Here is a 15,878-nt window from a genome sequence, read left to right on the forward strand (position 1 = left end):
TCATCTTTAAAAATGGCTGCCATCTTGAATTTTTGAGGGACAAGCATCTTTTTCCATTAACATGTCCTTTAGAGAGTTTTTGTATCAAATTTTATGCTTGGATCACTGTTTGAATAATTGATATAATAAGCATTGAAAAGCATTGAATTTTTGAGTGGCCAACGCCTTTTTCCAAAATAGTGGCCCTTAGAGAGTATCTGTGCCAAATGTCATGCTTTTATACCAAAGTGAACGATTTTTTTAGTAATCTGCTGCACTAAGTTCCTTGTTTTCAAATACAGAAGTTGGGCAGTTTGAAGGACTCTTCGGTTTCGCTTATTCAAATGTCACTATCACAAGGACAGTTAGTGTTCAGCATACACCATGAAGCTTCAGATTTGTCTATTTTTCGGCGTAACATTTTTCTGCGTATCGACAGCTGATTTCTCTCCTCCAGTGGTGAACATCAGTCTGGACGTGCCCGCCAATCAGAGATGGGCTCCTCTGAAGAACCTCTATGACATTAATTTCTTGAGAAAAGCTGCATCTGAAGTGATCGAGTAAGTATCAAATAGTATATGATACCGCACGCTCGAGTCACACACTACGAGAAGTTGCTTTCGATGGTATTCTTGCAATTTTGACAAGGTTTTTGTTAAATTATCTAATTGGCGAAGAGCCAATTAGTGTTTGTGGCAGGAACAAACTGCAGGTACTCTCTAAAGATATTTTGCTATTAGTTAGTGTTTACTTCGTCTAAACCAGAGATACATTTTTACATTTTCATACATAAATCAAAGGTTTTAAATCACTTACGACTGGTCAGTGTGCTTTATTTAACATGTTATATAACATATACCAATATAGCCAAAATTTTAACCCGAACATCCAAGTAGTCATAGTGTATAGCTGTATAAAATCTATTTAAAATGTAAAATCTGTAGGCCTATGTGTACTGTATAAAACCAAGAGAAATTGAATACATCAATGAACATAAAATATGCAACAACAAAAAAAAAAAAACATATAGTAACAATAAACCTACATGCAAAATACAGGTTTAGACAGGATTATATAGTTCAGAAAGTTTTTTATTATTATATAATAGTGTTTTAAAGTAGACTGGAATTGAAAAAATGTAATAAAATATTAAGACAGGGATTAATTTGTTTTATGTTACACATAATGCACAGAAATGTCTAAAATTATAGACTGATAATGATTAGAAATGAACAAAAGTTGCCTTGATAAAAAATTATGGCCTTTCACATTTAATTTCACAATTCATATACAGTATTTTAGAGAAGACAAAAGTGCATGGAGCTTAATGTCATTTCTTTACTCTCCATTTTTACCCCTGTAATTTCATGTTAAATCCAACTTACATCACAAAATGCATTTTCTACAAGGTTTTATGAATTACATTTTCTTGTAATTCTGCCAACCTTTCTTTGGCATTAAGAAACACATTTTAAAATTAAAATAAGCATCATATACAGTGCCCTCCACTAATATTGGCACCCTTGGTAAATATGAGCAAAGGCAGCTGTGAGAATAAATCTGCATTTATCCTTTTGATCTTTCATTCAAAAAATACACAACATTCTAACCTTTCATTGAAGTAAAACAATAGGGGGAAAATCTCATTATGAAATAAATGTTTTTCTCTAGTTCACGTTGAGAATGCAGAGTGCAAACTCATTTGGTGACGATAGCAACAGCTTTCTTCATCCAGGCATTGTTATTGAGTAGAGAGAGCATGAAACGAGCCACATCTCCTCTTGACATTGGCAGACCATTTTCATCAGGGACATAATAACCTTCATGTGTGAGGAACTCATTGGCTTTGAAAAGATTGAGAAAAATGACCACAAATTTAACAAAATACAAAAGTGCAATTTGTGATAATCTAATAGCTTTGCAGTGAAGGCAAATTTGTCAATAAGCATTTTACCAGTGGTGGACAAAGTAAACAAATCAAGTACTTGAATAAAAGTACAGATACTCTAATAAACTATTAATCCTTTTCAATTTGATAAAAGTACTTGATTTTTTATGTACTTAAGTATTAAAAGAACAAGAAGGGCTCCGAACCAGATCATAAAATAGCACAGTCTTCACTCGGACGCACGCTTCAATCCGTTGTGGAGACTCTCTATTCGTTCCGGTGAAATTACAAAACAAAATGCACACAAACGTGTCCTTGCCTGATATACAACCACTGATAAACATAATCGGTTTTGATGAGAAGAAAAAAAAACCTATACGTGTGCGGATTAGAACCCAGAACCTCTGATACGCTTGGCAAAAGTTCTACCACTGGACCACTTATACAAATACACACTTAAAATTGTCGGATCTATTTATTTATGCACGTGAAAATTCAGCGTCATTGGAATGGTTATATGACTTTTTTCAGGTTGAATGGTGGCTGTCTTGCTTCCCCCTAGCGCATGTGAGCTGAAAAACCTCACTTGCAACTTTGGGCCGGCGGGAGAGGGTGAAGGATGGGAGGGGGGAGAGTCGCCAACGTGTTTTTACAACAATGTTGTCAAATATCTATTCCGAAGTTGTAGGGGGAGCTCTATAGAGCATACTGCATAGCGTCGCTTAAATGTAACAACAATCGAAGAAAATGCATACATTTATTATATTTTAATTCATATCATATTTGTTTTATTTATAAATCCCACCTGTTGTTGGTGTATTCTTGAGGCTAGGGGGCCGGACAACAGTCCAGTTGATGTCATCAGTCTGCTTAAGCAAGTTTTCCATTTCATACATGTTGTTCAGAACGCTTCTAATCATGGGAAGCAACATGAAGCGGATGAAGAAGGGAGAACTGGAGCCTGAATTAGCTGTGAAGCGTGTCATAAAACAGTCCAATTACTATACCAGACACCTGATCAGACCAAAAATACTCTGTTAGGTAAAGAATAGGAGTGTAACGATACCCTCATGTCACGATTCGATACATATCACGATACTGAACTCACGATTCAATATTATTGCGATACTCCAAGACATATGGTGAAAGGTTAACGAAAAATGTACTGTTGATTAAAATGCTAAAATTTTGTATTACATTATGGGTGGAAATGAATAGGCTTGGACTTGGTGCTGGTAACCCAATGCACAGGACAATAGCGACACCAGAATAAAAATATTCACGTTTCTGAAGCTGAAAACAGAATTATTTTAGACGAATATGCTTGCTGTGACAATCAGCGGCTGGAGTGCCCGCGTGAGCCACTGGGGGGCACTCCTTCTCTATTTATCATTTGATCTTAGGGCTTTACCTGGACTGATTATGCCTTATGTCATTCACCTGTTTTAGATTATGCTTGTTAGCTTCTCTGATTTAAGCCTTGGTTTTCCTTTGTCTCATTGTGAAGTGTTGTTAGACTGCCACGCTGCAAGTCTGTACTATTTCCTTGTATCCTGTTCTAGTCCGAGTATCCCTGTTTCCTGTACACCTTGCCTGTATCTAGTTTATCTGTTTGCCTTGTCCCTGTATTGTACTTCTGCTGTATTGGACTGCTTACCTGGACTCTGACCCTCTGCCTGAGTATTCGTTGTGTTATCTGGATTATCCTTCATTAAAGCCTGCGTTTGGATCTCCTCTGTCTGTTTCCTCGTGCAGTTTCATGACACTTGCACTCTTTCACTGACTGGAAATATTTAAAATGCAAGTCACTTTTTACTGGTAACATAAGACAGTTGGTATTATTAGAACCCACAAATATTCCCCCATTGCATTATTATACATTTTATTCAACATTAATATATAGTACTTTAATGTAGTACTGACACTAAAACTCTGCCACCATCCACGATACATATTGTTGCATTTTTGTGTTGTGATACATTGTGACACGATATATTGTTACACCCCTAGTAAAGAACCTTCAGATTCATGTACCTACAAATAATAACAGCACTTACGGTCAGTGTACCATGAGGTCATGGTGATGATTCGATTCACTTTGGCATCACGCATAGCATTTAATGCTGCCGTCATAGACTGGGTGTAGCCAGTGATTCCATGAAAAAATGAGACTGGAAAGCCAAGACAGGACAACACAGCATCCTGGCCTTTGAAATGCGGTTTCAGGCTGTCTTCAGAAAAAATGTCTCCCTCGACCACCTATCACATGAGGGCATGCAATTAAACAAGGTTACATGGTTATGAGGTTGCACGCTAGTTGTAACTACAAAGTGGTCACTGAAAATCTTCTCTTGAACACATGAAGTATTATCTACACTGGCGGCTTGGTGTAAATCATATCCTTATTTGCTGTGTCTGGATAACTGTCCGTAAAATACTTTCTGCACAAAAATGTGGGGCAAGCCAATCATGTGATGATATCAACCCATAAATCGATCACATTCATTTTTTATGCCACCCTTGTGATGTTATGCTGAATTGTACATACAAAAGCTCTTGCAAAACAAACATTTGCATGTAGGTTATGCATTAAAAAGTTCACCTTTGCATCTTGGTGACTTAAAAGTCCTTACTTTTATTCAAATTATAAACTAAAAAGTCCTTTCAACATTAATCATTGTGCAAATTTGAGTCAACTAGGTAAGAAAGAAAATAAGACTATATACTCATACTTTATATAAATACAATATAAATGTAAGATACGCTTAAGTTTGTCATGAAGGACATTGCTAAATGAATTTAGTTGCATTTGAGATTGTGGATGTGCAGTCCACTCCTTTACTTACACCTGAGCAATACATGAACAAATGTAACGTAAAATAAACTAATTCTTAATTTTCATCATGCCATTTAAAAAATAATAACAATAATACCTTTTGAAATGAAACTTTGAAATTCTTAAATGTTTATCCTACTATTTACTTTGAGGTTCTTGTGTGTTACAGTCAGTTTTCCCGGGTTTCTGACGACAGCTGTGACGGAGTGTCCTTGCTGAAGAGCCTGATTCACCAGCTGCTGTCCGGTTTGACCAGTCGCTCCAAGTACAGCAATCTTCATGTTTAATCAAGACAAAACCTTTTATTCCTGCGAAAAGAAAATTAGTCAAATTACCGCTGCTATAACACAGTAACACACGTTTATACAACACACCAGAGAAGAGCTAAAATATGCATAGGTTATTGCGCAGAAGGTCGCGAAAAGATATTCTGCCTCTGATATAACCATTTGTTTTACAGTCTATGGATATAACCTGCTTACTAAACTGCAGTCCATAAATTACATTTATTATCGCAATTCTCCTCCTCAAGGACAACTATATAACTGTAACCGAATGAATGACATGATTGACATTAGTGAGCACCTATCAGCAGGTAATCCACCCTATTTAAGAGCTGGTTGGCTGTAGCCTGGCATGCGTCACGTCCGACTCCGCCTCCTGATTCGTTGTTGACAGTGGCTGTAGGTAGGTGGGTTAGCATATAGCAATGGTTATCTTCTCTATGTATGGCACTGACTATTTGTGTTGTGTTTAGCCTGTCTTTTCTCTCTGCCTTGTCCGTGGCATCGTCTTAGTGGGTGCATTCGTGTGCTTGCTTTACAATCAGGTATGTGCAAATTGGGTGTGGAGGGCGAACTGTCTGTTTTGTTTGGGATCGACTGATGTTTTGGGCTGTGTGCAGTGTCTCTGTGCTCCAGCTGAGTGCACAAATTCAGAGCGTCTGTGCAACGAAAGGATAAACCCCATGGGTGGTTAGATCATCTTCTTTTGGTAAGTTTATTGCGCATGTAACTGAGTTGAGTTTAACATTTAGCGTTGAGGCATAACATTTTAGTGGTGTTTTCTTTGTCTTTGGACCAGGATTTTCCCTCTCGTCCGGGCGATCATTTTCTCTACTGATGCTATAAATAGCCATTATAATCTTGTCGATTCCTTGCTGCCATATTACAAGAACATCATATATTTCTGCAAAGAGAAGGGCTTGCCGCTTTCCGGTCACACCAGTGGCGTTTACTCTTGCTGCTGTCTGGTTTGGTTTTATTTATTGAGGGTGTAATATTACCATTTGCAACATGTGGAACTAACACTCATTAGGATCTGTAACCAGTGCACAAAACCGTCTGTGGCTCTATGTGAACCCGTGATGGAAATTGAGTGTGTTGTTGTTTGTTTAGATCTTTGCGTACCAATTGTGAGTGTTTGTTAAATTATTACCATCATTTGTTTGCTTATACTGGGACAATTTCTAATTGTGGTTTGTTGTAATTATTATTATTTTAAAGTTTGTGTATTAATTTTCTTATTTCTTTTCAGGAGCTGGGGTCCCACGGGTAGTGGGTCTCTTATGGTGGTGGTGTTTCTTCGAGTGTTTGCCGTGTGACACTGTTGAAGTGCTTGATGGTGTGACCTGAGTGCACTATGGTGTGTGAGTGTGCTTTGGTAAATTAAACTTAGTGACTGCGTCTCCCGTGGTGTGCCTCAGCCCTGTCAATTTGTGTCTTTTTGGGGGTTTTTTGTCAACTGTATTAATGTTTTGTGTATATGTCGTTTGTTGACCTTGTGTCAGTATATTCTTCTTAGTTCCAGATGTTATTTTATGAAATGGTTGTCTTTTAATGTGATTTGTCTTTTTGCTATAAATTAAATTGTAATAAATCTTTTGTATTGTTGATACCCATGTCTCTGCCTACCTTTAGAGAAAGTGAACCTGAGTGACCTAATGATGATAATCTGAGTGTTGTCCATATTTCCCGGGGCGAAACTCCCCGGGTGGCGTAGTCGTAAATCTTTCTACCTGTAATACCGCTCTATCGCCACATAACGTTAGCTCTGCGGACACAAAACTGAAAGTGTGTGTTTTAACCGAAGTAAATTATTTGTAAATCATCGGAAGAATTCGAGCATTACCAAATACAACACTGTTTAATAGCCTACCTGTCGTCAATGCACAAATGAAACAACTAAATTCAGTGACATAATGTCATATAAGCGCAGTTTAATTGCTGTGATCGGCAGCGTGGGTGTGCAACGAGTGCAGTGTTTGTCGTAGTAGCCTACAACATCGCAAAATAAAGCACATGTCAGTAAATATATTCCTAACAATGACCAAACTCACTCTAAAAATGATGGGGGTGGAAAAGCAACAGTAAACACTTGGACCGACCGCGCTCCCTGCTGTCAAACTGAAGCTGATATAACTTTCACCCTTGAGGACTTGAGCGCGCATGCGCATTGCGAGTACTTCACGCAAGAGTCCTGGCACATCCAAAAGCATGTTTTCCCAAAAAAAGTAAAATAAATTAATAAATTATGCTGCAGTCATTGTAATATATGGCATTGGCATTGTAATACAAATGGCTTATTACCCTATCTTTAAAAAAAGAAAAGAGAAGAAGAAGAAATACAGAAGCTGTCAAAAAAGATATCATATTATGGTATTAAAAATATATTTATTAATAACAATTAATAATAACCTTACTTATTTCTATGGTGGGCAGTTAACCAGCATACGTTTTTTTTAAACTGTTTATGTTGTTGCTCCAAATAAAACTTTGTAAAAACTCTGATTCGCCTCGTGGCTGCTTATTTGGTGTGGTTCATGGCTTCATGGATTGAACATGAATGGGAAAATACTTCTGGACTGGGACAAACGCCGCTAATAAAAACGTGAGCGAACAAAATCAGAAGACGAATGGCGTTTCTTTAACGAAAGTTCAACTAATTTGAATTTGAATAAGTTACGTATTTATTCCATAAGAATGTTAACGTTACTCATTTTGACACCAATGGTGTATCGTTAAAAAAATTACTAATTTGAAACTAATAATTATAGCCTATATAATAAATAAATAATTATATTTTTTCTTTTTTTAAACATGAGTCAGCATGCAAGAAGCATAAAGTCTTAATAAAGTCATGTGAGTAGAAGTGCTGTTTACCTTACTGGCTAACGTTATATGCCCAGATCGAGCTTTATTGCATGTTTGCACATACGAGAAATTAGTTTTGGTGACAGAAGTTTCCACAGTACAAATAGAATGACAGTGACAGGATAATAAATAATGAAAATAGAATAAGTAAATAGGAAATTTAATATTTAAAAATAATAATAATTTGAATACAAAAATATGGGGTAACTTAGCCTATACGTAACGTAACGTTATACAAATGCCAGGAAATGCATTTCTGAACTTCATGTGGACGTTTAGTGCGTAATAAATACTGCGTTTCCTCAATCTGAGACCACAGAAATCTTAGGTAAAAAAATAAATCTGTAAATTAATGTGACAGTCAAAAATAAAGCAACGAAGGCCTACCATGATAATGTCTCGCCTGACGCTCAGGGTTTGATAAAACTCCGGACAGCTAACGTTAATTAAATCACCTAAGTTAACCTCCCAGAGAGAAAGAATACCATCCAAATAGCTTTTTACTCAAAAGTTATTAATTATCAAATACATTTTTACTCAAATCTACGCTAAATGACAATTTGCTAACTTGGTTTGCCACAATCATTTCAGAAATAAAATCATCGGTATGTTGAACGGTAATGTTACAGGCTAAGTAACTGTACAAATAAAGCATATTTTAACTATTCTTACCGTGTTCCGTGCTTGTCGGAAGCACAGTGCGGAGAATGATTCAGTGATGATGGCGACAGTTGAAATCTTTTTACAGTCTGGTTGAAATCATAGACGGTTGAAATAGGCGCGTTTGGTCAGCGGGTCCGCCCAGGTTGATGAGTCCGCGAGTTGACAGTGCGCTGTCAGGACAGGAGGCGGGGACATGTTCAGTGCGCATGGCCGCGGACCTGGGAGCTGGAGTCTATTATTGCTATCAGGGTTCTTGAACAGAAACCATATACTCAAACCAAAGAGCCATTATGATTTCACACAGTGGACACCACCCCCTTGTGGTTAATGTGTTACTGTCACAACAATATCAGTTCCTTGTTTTCAAATACAGAAGTTGGGCAGTTTGAAGGACTCTTCGGTTTCGCTTATTCAAATGTCACTATCACAAGGACAGTTAGTGTTCAACATTCACCATGAAGCTTCAGATTTGTCTATTTCTCGGCGTAACATTTTTCTGCGTATCGACAGCTGATTTCTCTCCTCCAGTGGTGAACATCAGTCTGGACGTGCCCGCCAATCAGAGATGGGCTCCTCTGAAGAACCTCTATGACATTAATTTCTTGAGAAAAGCTGCCTCTGAAGTGATCGAGTAAGTATCAAATAGTACGGTAAAACCCGCACACTCACACACTACGAGAAGTTGCTTTCGATGGTATTCTTGCAATTTTGACAAGGTTTTTGTTAAATTATCTAATAATTTTACCTACCTGACGAGTTGAACAGGTTTAAGCACAAAATTTGTAATCACAGAAACGTTCGCAAAGCATAAAAAATGCATATACACGAATCACGTGGTTAAAGCGCTTCTGAGAAGGCTGACATTCCCCCTCTCGTTTTTTATTCACAATCGTTTTGCAACTTACCTGTCGTTATTTTACCTGTAGGGTAAAGTTTAGTCAGTTTTTGTCATCATCATTCCAGAGCCACAGAATGTCTTATGTGTTTATGTCTTAAAACACCCTCTTCTGCAGCTCGACTGTTCCCAAATGGGTTCATGTTGCCATTAAACCTATAGTTAAAGCTCTGGAGAAATACATCCCACAGCCGTATGCTGGAGAAATACAGGGCATGGCATCATTCTACGGGACTGACATTTCAGATATCGTGCTGCTGAACTTTGCCTATGAAGTATCTGCGTAAGTACTGTATAGCTGTTGACCTTTTCTGATTTTTTTTTTGTACAACACTTCTTTTGAAAGTTGCCAACGTCTTTTCAACATTCATTGTGGTTGCTTTGCTTTTTTTCAGGTTTTGCACCAGTATTGTAACTCAGGATACAAAGGGAAATATATACCATGGAAGAAACCTGGACTATCCCCACGACGTGCTCAGAAATCTAACTCTAGACGTACATTTCATGAAAAATGGAAAGGTAATAAAGTGATTATTATTTGTATATTTTTATTATGTTTTATTAACAGAGTTTGGGAGGAACACGTTCAAAAGATCTATCGGTCACACTTTAGATTAGGCTCCAATTCTCACTAAGAATGAATTATTAACTACGACTTTTGCCTCAGTAAACTCCTAATTACTGCTTATTAATAGCAAGGTAGTTGTTAAGTTTAGGTATTGGGTAGGATTAAGGAATGTAGAATATGGTCATGCAGAATAAGTCATTAATATGTGCTGTAAGAGTACTAATAAACAGCCAATATCCTTGTAATATGCAAGCTGATAAGGAGCTAGTTAATACTGAGAATTGGACCCTAAACTAAAGTGTTACTGATCTTTCCAATCAGCATGAGAGGAGACCTATATATATATATATAAAGCCGACTCACCTACGTTCCTCGACTGTTTTCTGCATCCCTCCGCCACTATTGGCTGGTTCCTATCCTAGCCAGAGATATGAGGGAGTACTCTGGGTTCGGGCCAAAATCCGAGTTTGACACACCAAATACGTGTACTCTTTTACTCTATCTGATTATTTCATGAAAATTATATTCTGAAATTTGTTTCTCCTCAGGTGGCCTACAGAGGAACCACTTTTGCTGGTTATGTCGGGCTGTGGACTGGACAGAGCCCCAACAAGTTTACAGTGTCTGGCAATGAACGCAGTAGGTTTATTTTTATTTTTTTTCAATGAGATCATCTAGTGCAGGGGTGTCAAACTCAGTTCCTAGAGGGCCACAACCCTGCAGAGTTTAGCTTCAACCCTAATTAAACACACCTGATCCAGCTAATCAAGGTCTTTTTTATTATGTCTGTATTTCCACAGATAAGGGACATTGGTGGGAGAACATAATTTCAGCCATTTTATTAAAAAGTTCTCCAGTTAGCTGGCTAGTACGAGAGGTGAGAGAACACATGTATATTACAATTCAGTATTTTACTGACTTTTTGACTATGAAGAGACTTTTTTTTTTTTTTATAAATTTGTTTGATTTTCTTCAGACTCTTGAAGCAGCTGTGGATTTCCAGGATGCAGTAATGAGGCTGGCCAAGGTGCCGATCATCACAGATGTTTATTACATTTTGGGTGGTGTTCATGCTGGTGAGGGTGTGGTCATCACCAGAGACAGGGGAGGATCAGCTGACATCTGGCCCCTGGATGGACTTCATGGAAAGTAAGCACCAGCCATAATTTTTAAATGATATAAAAATGTTATGATGAAAGACAAAAGTGATGACAATGCTACAATAGGCTTCCATTTGACCATTCTGTTATATAGTACTAGTGCTTTCCTGAAAGTGTTTACATTACTAAACCTGTGATTTTGACTGTTGCTTATTTTAGCTGGTATAGAGTTGAAACAAATTATGACCACTGGCTACCCGCCCCTAAACGAGATGACAGAAGGCAAGCTGAAAATTCTTTTTTATCAATGATATGACAGCATAAATGAGGGATTATTTACAAATGTCCTGGTCTTTATTTTTTATAGAGATGTGGCAATGAAAGCATTAAATTCTACTGGTCAAAACCATATTAGTATGGATTCTCTGTATGAGGTATGAACAAATCCATTTTGGCTGCCTATTATTGTCGTAGGTTATGGCATTTAGTTCTGTTCTACAGTACATTGTTAATGTACCATAAAATGTGCTTGTATAAATGTTTTTTAGTATATAAGTAAATGCATTCAATCATAAGCAATTTCTGCTGTTGGATATCGAAAAGATCTTCTTTAATGATATTTGTGTTTTTTGATAGTATGGACTTTCATTAAATAATTTATTGAAAAATGTGTTGATTCAGTGACCATGTCAGTTTCATTTTTACAGGTTTTATCTGTGAATCCTGTATGTAATGGGTAAGGAGGACAGTTATGTATTTTCACCTATCACATGATATTTTATGGTTATGTAATGACCCCAAGTAGAGTGATCATTTCTCGTATGTGGTAACCAGTAGTACAAATATACTATATACTTCCTCATAGAGGTTTTATTATTAGGATTTAACAACGCAATGCAGAATTTTAAGTATTATCCTGAAGAGATCACAGAAACAAGTCATGTGAATCCTCTGCTTTTTCACACAGCTTCACAGACACTCATTGTTTCAGTTTCTCAGCTGGAAATCAGAACAGTCCAAGCATTGATATCTGTTGAACTCTCACCCTCTTTCATGTCTGATGCCCAAACTTAACACTGATTTTAAACTCATCTTGCTCTACTAACTTTATTTATCATTGTTTGTCAGAGTTGTTATTTTGTCATGTGGTACTAGTGGGTTCTTTGTAACAATATGATGATATTCATTTACATTTACATGAATGCATTTAGCAGATGCTTTTATTCAAAGTGACTTACAATTTTTGGGAATTTGTCACAGAGCCAACATTCATAGTATACAATGGCAGGTTTATTAGAAAGCTAAAGGAGGGAGCAAGCTAGAGCAGAGGAGAAATGAGAAGAAAAAGGAGAGGATTTAGTCTATACTAGAAACATAAAACTTTTTCATTCCGCTGACACAACGCAACGTTGTTAGTTATTTGTCCCAGTTTTCTTTCATTCTTTATTTTACCATTCCTCTTTTACAAGAGTGACCTGGCCAAGATAGCAGCTACAAGAACATAGACATACAAATACACATCAAAACACAAAAACACAATCAAGGATCACAACAGCAATTTACCTAAGATTAAAACACATAATCAGTTAAAAGTAACTTAAACTCGTTTAGTAATGGAAGCATAGTCAGCTTTAAGAAGTTTCGTAAATTATTCCAAGCAGAAGCATTACATTTAGAGCCTTTTTTTCCTAGCTCTGTTCGAACTCGAGAAACCTTAAGATATAACAAATCATTAGACCGAAGATTGTAGCAAACATTTGTTTTAGAAACGCAGAGAGACAAATAAGATGGAAGTAGCCCACAAATAGACTTATAAATAAAACAATACCGGTTAAAACTTCTTCGAGTATACAAAGATGGCAACTCAGCTTTATCATATAAAGTGCAATGATGTGCTTGATAACTATAACCAGTAATGAAACGTAAAGCGCTATGATAGACGGTATACATTTTTTAAAAATAATGTACTGGGGCATTCATGTAAAGCAGATCTCCATAATCCAATAGTGGTAAAAAGGTTGCAGATACCAAATATTTCCTTGCACTAAAAGGAAATAAAGTTTCTGAAATAAAAACCCAATTTACGTTTAAGTTTAGAAAGTAGTTTATCAATATGCAGCTTTAAAGTTAATTGGCTGTCAAATAAAATACCCAGGTACTTATAACTCTCAGCATATTTTATTTTTGTTCCTTGGGAAGATATAATTTCAGTAAGATTCCTTGGTAGAGCTTTGGATTTTGAAAAAAAATAATTACTTTGGTTTTATCTATATTTAAAACCAGTTTAAGTTGACATAGACGAGACTGTACAATTTCAAATGCTGATTGTAAATAATGAAGAGCTTGTGAGGCTGATGAAGCACAACAATAAATAGTAGTGTCGTCTGCATAAAGATGGTACATAGCATTGGGAATGTTATCACAAATATTATATAGATATACAAAGAAAATAAAATGACATCATTTCATACATAATGAAAAATTTAAACTAAAATTTACAGATTAGATCCTCATTTTCACCTCAAAAAAGCAGGTCGGAAAATTGTTTATATATTATCACATGAGCAAGAGTACTATTTGTGATATCGATTTTATATATCAACCACTGCAGTGCAAAAATGGATTTTTGATACTGGTTTCATTTGATTGGTAGGAGCCCTATAGCATATTATAATTTCTAATACAGCTTTAATACAGTTGGAACATTGGTGTAAGTGCATTGGTTTAGGGTTGTGGAGTGTTAAGTGCTTGTGTCTTCAGATCACTTTCTGTAATAAGGCTTTTTAATGTGAGTATGTTCTTCCTTCCAGGATCACTGTTTATACAACCGTCATGAGTGCCGCCACACCTGAGAAGTACACAACATTTGTCAGAGATGTAAGAACAAGCCATTACAATACCCAGTTCCACTTTAAAATGTATTTACATAAAACATATTCTGCTCAAGATTCACTTAAGATTTACTTTATTTATGTTACCGTTATTGTCATTTGAGGAAGTCTAGTTGGCTGGTTAAGTAATGTTTTTTTTTTTTTTGGATGAAACAGCATTTCTATTAAAATGTCAGAAGTTACTATAGCTTCTGAAGTCATTTTGACATTAAGGGAATTTTGCAACACTCAGTTGAACAGTCTGTCAGCTTTTGCAAGGAGGATCACAAGATTTTGGGTGAATAACTGGGTTGTGTGTCTTTTCTGTGCTTTTGAAACTTAACTGTCAGCTGACTTTTTAAATACAGTCAATGGTCTTTCTTTTCTGTTCACAGATGTGTGAGTGATGGAATGAGCCATTCTCTTGATCAACTCAGCTTAATTCTGATCTTACCAACAAATCCTGCTTCTCTTCATGCTTTTCACAATGGAAAGAATCTGTAAAGTACAACTTCACGATATTGAAAAAAAAAAAATCTATATATAGCCTATTGCAATTAAATAATTTTCACCAGATGACTTGAATAGCTCTATTTGGAAAGAAGAAATCATTGTAGAATGATTGTGGTATTTTTGTGTAGAAGTGCATCAGCATAGAACATTTCACGAGTTCACATCTACATATAATTAGTACAATAAGTTTATGCGTATTTGGCGTGCTGTCCGGGGAGAGGGCTCCGAGCTCGGAGTTAGGCCCGAACCCAGAGTACTCCCCCCAGTTGGTAAGTGTAGATGGAACTGGAAGTGAGGAGATGGGGTGGTGGAGGAGGGATGCTGACAAACTTTCAATGAACAGAGATAGGTCTGCTGTGAATTTAAACTCTGTCATTGAGTTGATTACTGATTAATCTCCAGCTGTGCATAATTTGGTTAATTATCTGAACCTGCTCCTCCCGAACTTTGTTAATAAAACATCATAAAATGATTGAATAATGAAAAATGACAGGTTACTCTGAAAACATTTTTGAGTGCGAACCATCCTTTTATGGCTGAACAATTTAGTCACAGTTTACTAAAAGAGCTCAAATATCTTTCTACTTGAGTTTTCATAGGCCACATTCCCACTTTGTTTGACTTTGATTTAATAAATGTGATTATAAAATATATAGTAATAAAATGTGTTTTTAACAATAATAATGCATGTTATAATTTTTTATTGTGATTATTATTAAATACAAATATTTAAACTTGCTATACTGTCAAATAAAAAAATTTAATAAAAAAAATATATAAAAAAATGTATAGTACAACTGTAATTATTTACGTCTTAATTTCTTAATTTTTAAATGTCAAACCAACTTCCCAGCAAATAAATAGATGTGCTTGCTGCGAGTTTCAGAGTGAAATGCAGCACTGTGTTCGTTTATGCTACTGTGTTTCAGTGGTCAGAGTGGTTTGAGAGTATCTTTGGTTGAAGAGCATCACTTTCACAGCATTTGTGATGACATTTTTTAGGACACGTAATAGGTCTACTAATAATTATTTATTTTTCCACAACTAATGTTATTGAATGAAAAATGTAATTTGAACAAAAATATTTTGTCGAGATGAAATAAAAAATTTTTTTTGAAATAAAACATCACAGTTGATCAGATATGTAAGGTTGGATTAATCAATGATTTTTCATATTAAATGATGACACAAATAAAACCCTGCAGTTATTGAACAGCTATATAACAAATTATAACATTCAATGAGGTTTTTTTTTTATTTCGTAATGTAAGACTACAGCCTTCTCAGTAGTGTAGTAACTAAAAATAATTTCACACATGAATTTGAGTTTATTGTAATTAAAAAAAATGGTAGTTTTAATAACATTTCAGATTATGTACAATTCTGTAATATTATTGCATGCAATATTGAGGGC

At 36.0% G+C, this 15,878-nt stretch overlaps 2 protein-coding genes across 6 annotated transcripts; one reads left to right on the forward strand and one right to left on the reverse strand.

Moving 5' to 3' along the window:
• The first annotated feature begins 310 nt into the window (after window positions 1–310).
• On the forward strand, window positions 311–14,500 carry LOC311293458 (N-acylethanolamine-hydrolyzing acid amidase-like). Of its 2 annotated transcripts, none has more exons than XM_084413770.1 (11): window positions 311–539; window positions 9,532–9,696; window positions 9,809–9,932; window positions 10,530–10,620; window positions 10,782–10,858; window positions 10,958–11,130; window positions 11,301–11,363; window positions 11,449–11,515; window positions 11,789–11,817; window positions 13,892–13,958; window positions 14,347–14,500. In XM_084413770.1, the coding sequence occupies exons 1-11, from the start codon at window positions 364–366 to the stop codon at window positions 14,356–14,358; spliced, it is 1,044 nt and encodes a 347-aa protein (XP_084269896.1). In that variant the 5' UTR covers window positions 311–363; the 3' UTR covers window positions 14,359–14,500. The 2 variants fall into 2 exon arrangements, with proteins under 2 accessions (XP_084269896.1, XP_084269895.1); XM_084413769.1 differs by lacking the exon at window positions 311–539 and adding an exon at window positions 8,833–9,149.
• On the reverse strand, window positions 1,227–8,641 carry LOC311293459 (flavin reductase (NADPH)-like). Of its 4 annotated transcripts, none has more exons than XM_084413771.1 (5): window positions 8,528–8,641; window positions 4,850–5,011; window positions 3,925–4,126; window positions 2,673–2,837; window positions 1,227–1,823 (listed from the first exon to the last, which is right to left on the reverse strand). In XM_084413771.1, exons 2-5 carry the CDS (start codon window positions 4,982–4,984, stop codon window positions 1,678–1,680), a joined length of 648 nt encoding a protein of 215 aa, XP_084269897.1. In that variant the 5' UTR covers window positions 4,985–5,011; window positions 8,528–8,641; the 3' UTR covers window positions 1,227–1,677. The 4 variants fall into 4 exon arrangements, with proteins under 4 accessions (XP_084269897.1, XP_084269900.1, XP_084269899.1 ...); XM_084413774.1 differs by lacking the exon at window positions 8,528–8,641 and adding an exon at window positions 7,042–7,094; XM_084413773.1 differs by lacking the exon at window positions 8,528–8,641 and adding an exon at window positions 6,617–6,706.
• Window positions 14,501–15,878: the final 1,378 nt, after the last annotated feature.

The sequence above is a fragment of the Rutilus rutilus genome, assembly GCF_951802725.1.
Source record: "Rutilus rutilus genome assembly, chromosome: 7".
Lineage (NCBI taxonomy): Eukaryota > Metazoa > Chordata > Actinopteri > Cypriniformes > Leuciscidae > Rutilus > Rutilus rutilus.

Coding starts and splice junctions, on each gene's coding strand:
- LOC311293459 (XM_084413771.1), bottom strand. CDS start 4,984: ATGAAGATTGCTGTACTTGGAGCGACTGGTCAAACCGGACAGCAGCTG. Junction 4,127..4,849: donor TAACACACAAGAACCTCAAA/GTAAATAGTAGG, acceptor CTCATGTGATAG/GTGGTCGAGGGAGACATTTT. Junction 1,824..2,672: donor CAAGAATACACCAACAACAG/GTGGGATTTATA, acceptor ATCTTTTCAAAG/CCAATGAGTTCCTCACACAT.
- LOC311293458 (XM_084413770.1), top strand. CDS start 364: ATGAAGCTTCAGATTTGTCTATTTTTCGGCGTAACATTTTTCTGCGTA. Junction 11,364..11,448: donor CCTAAACGAGATGACAGAAG/GCAAGCTGAAAA, acceptor TATTTTTTATAG/AGATGTGGCAATGAAAGCAT. Junction 11,516..11,788: donor GTATGGATTCTCTGTATGAG/GTATGAACAAAT, acceptor TCATTTTTACAG/GTTTTATCTGTGAATCCTGT.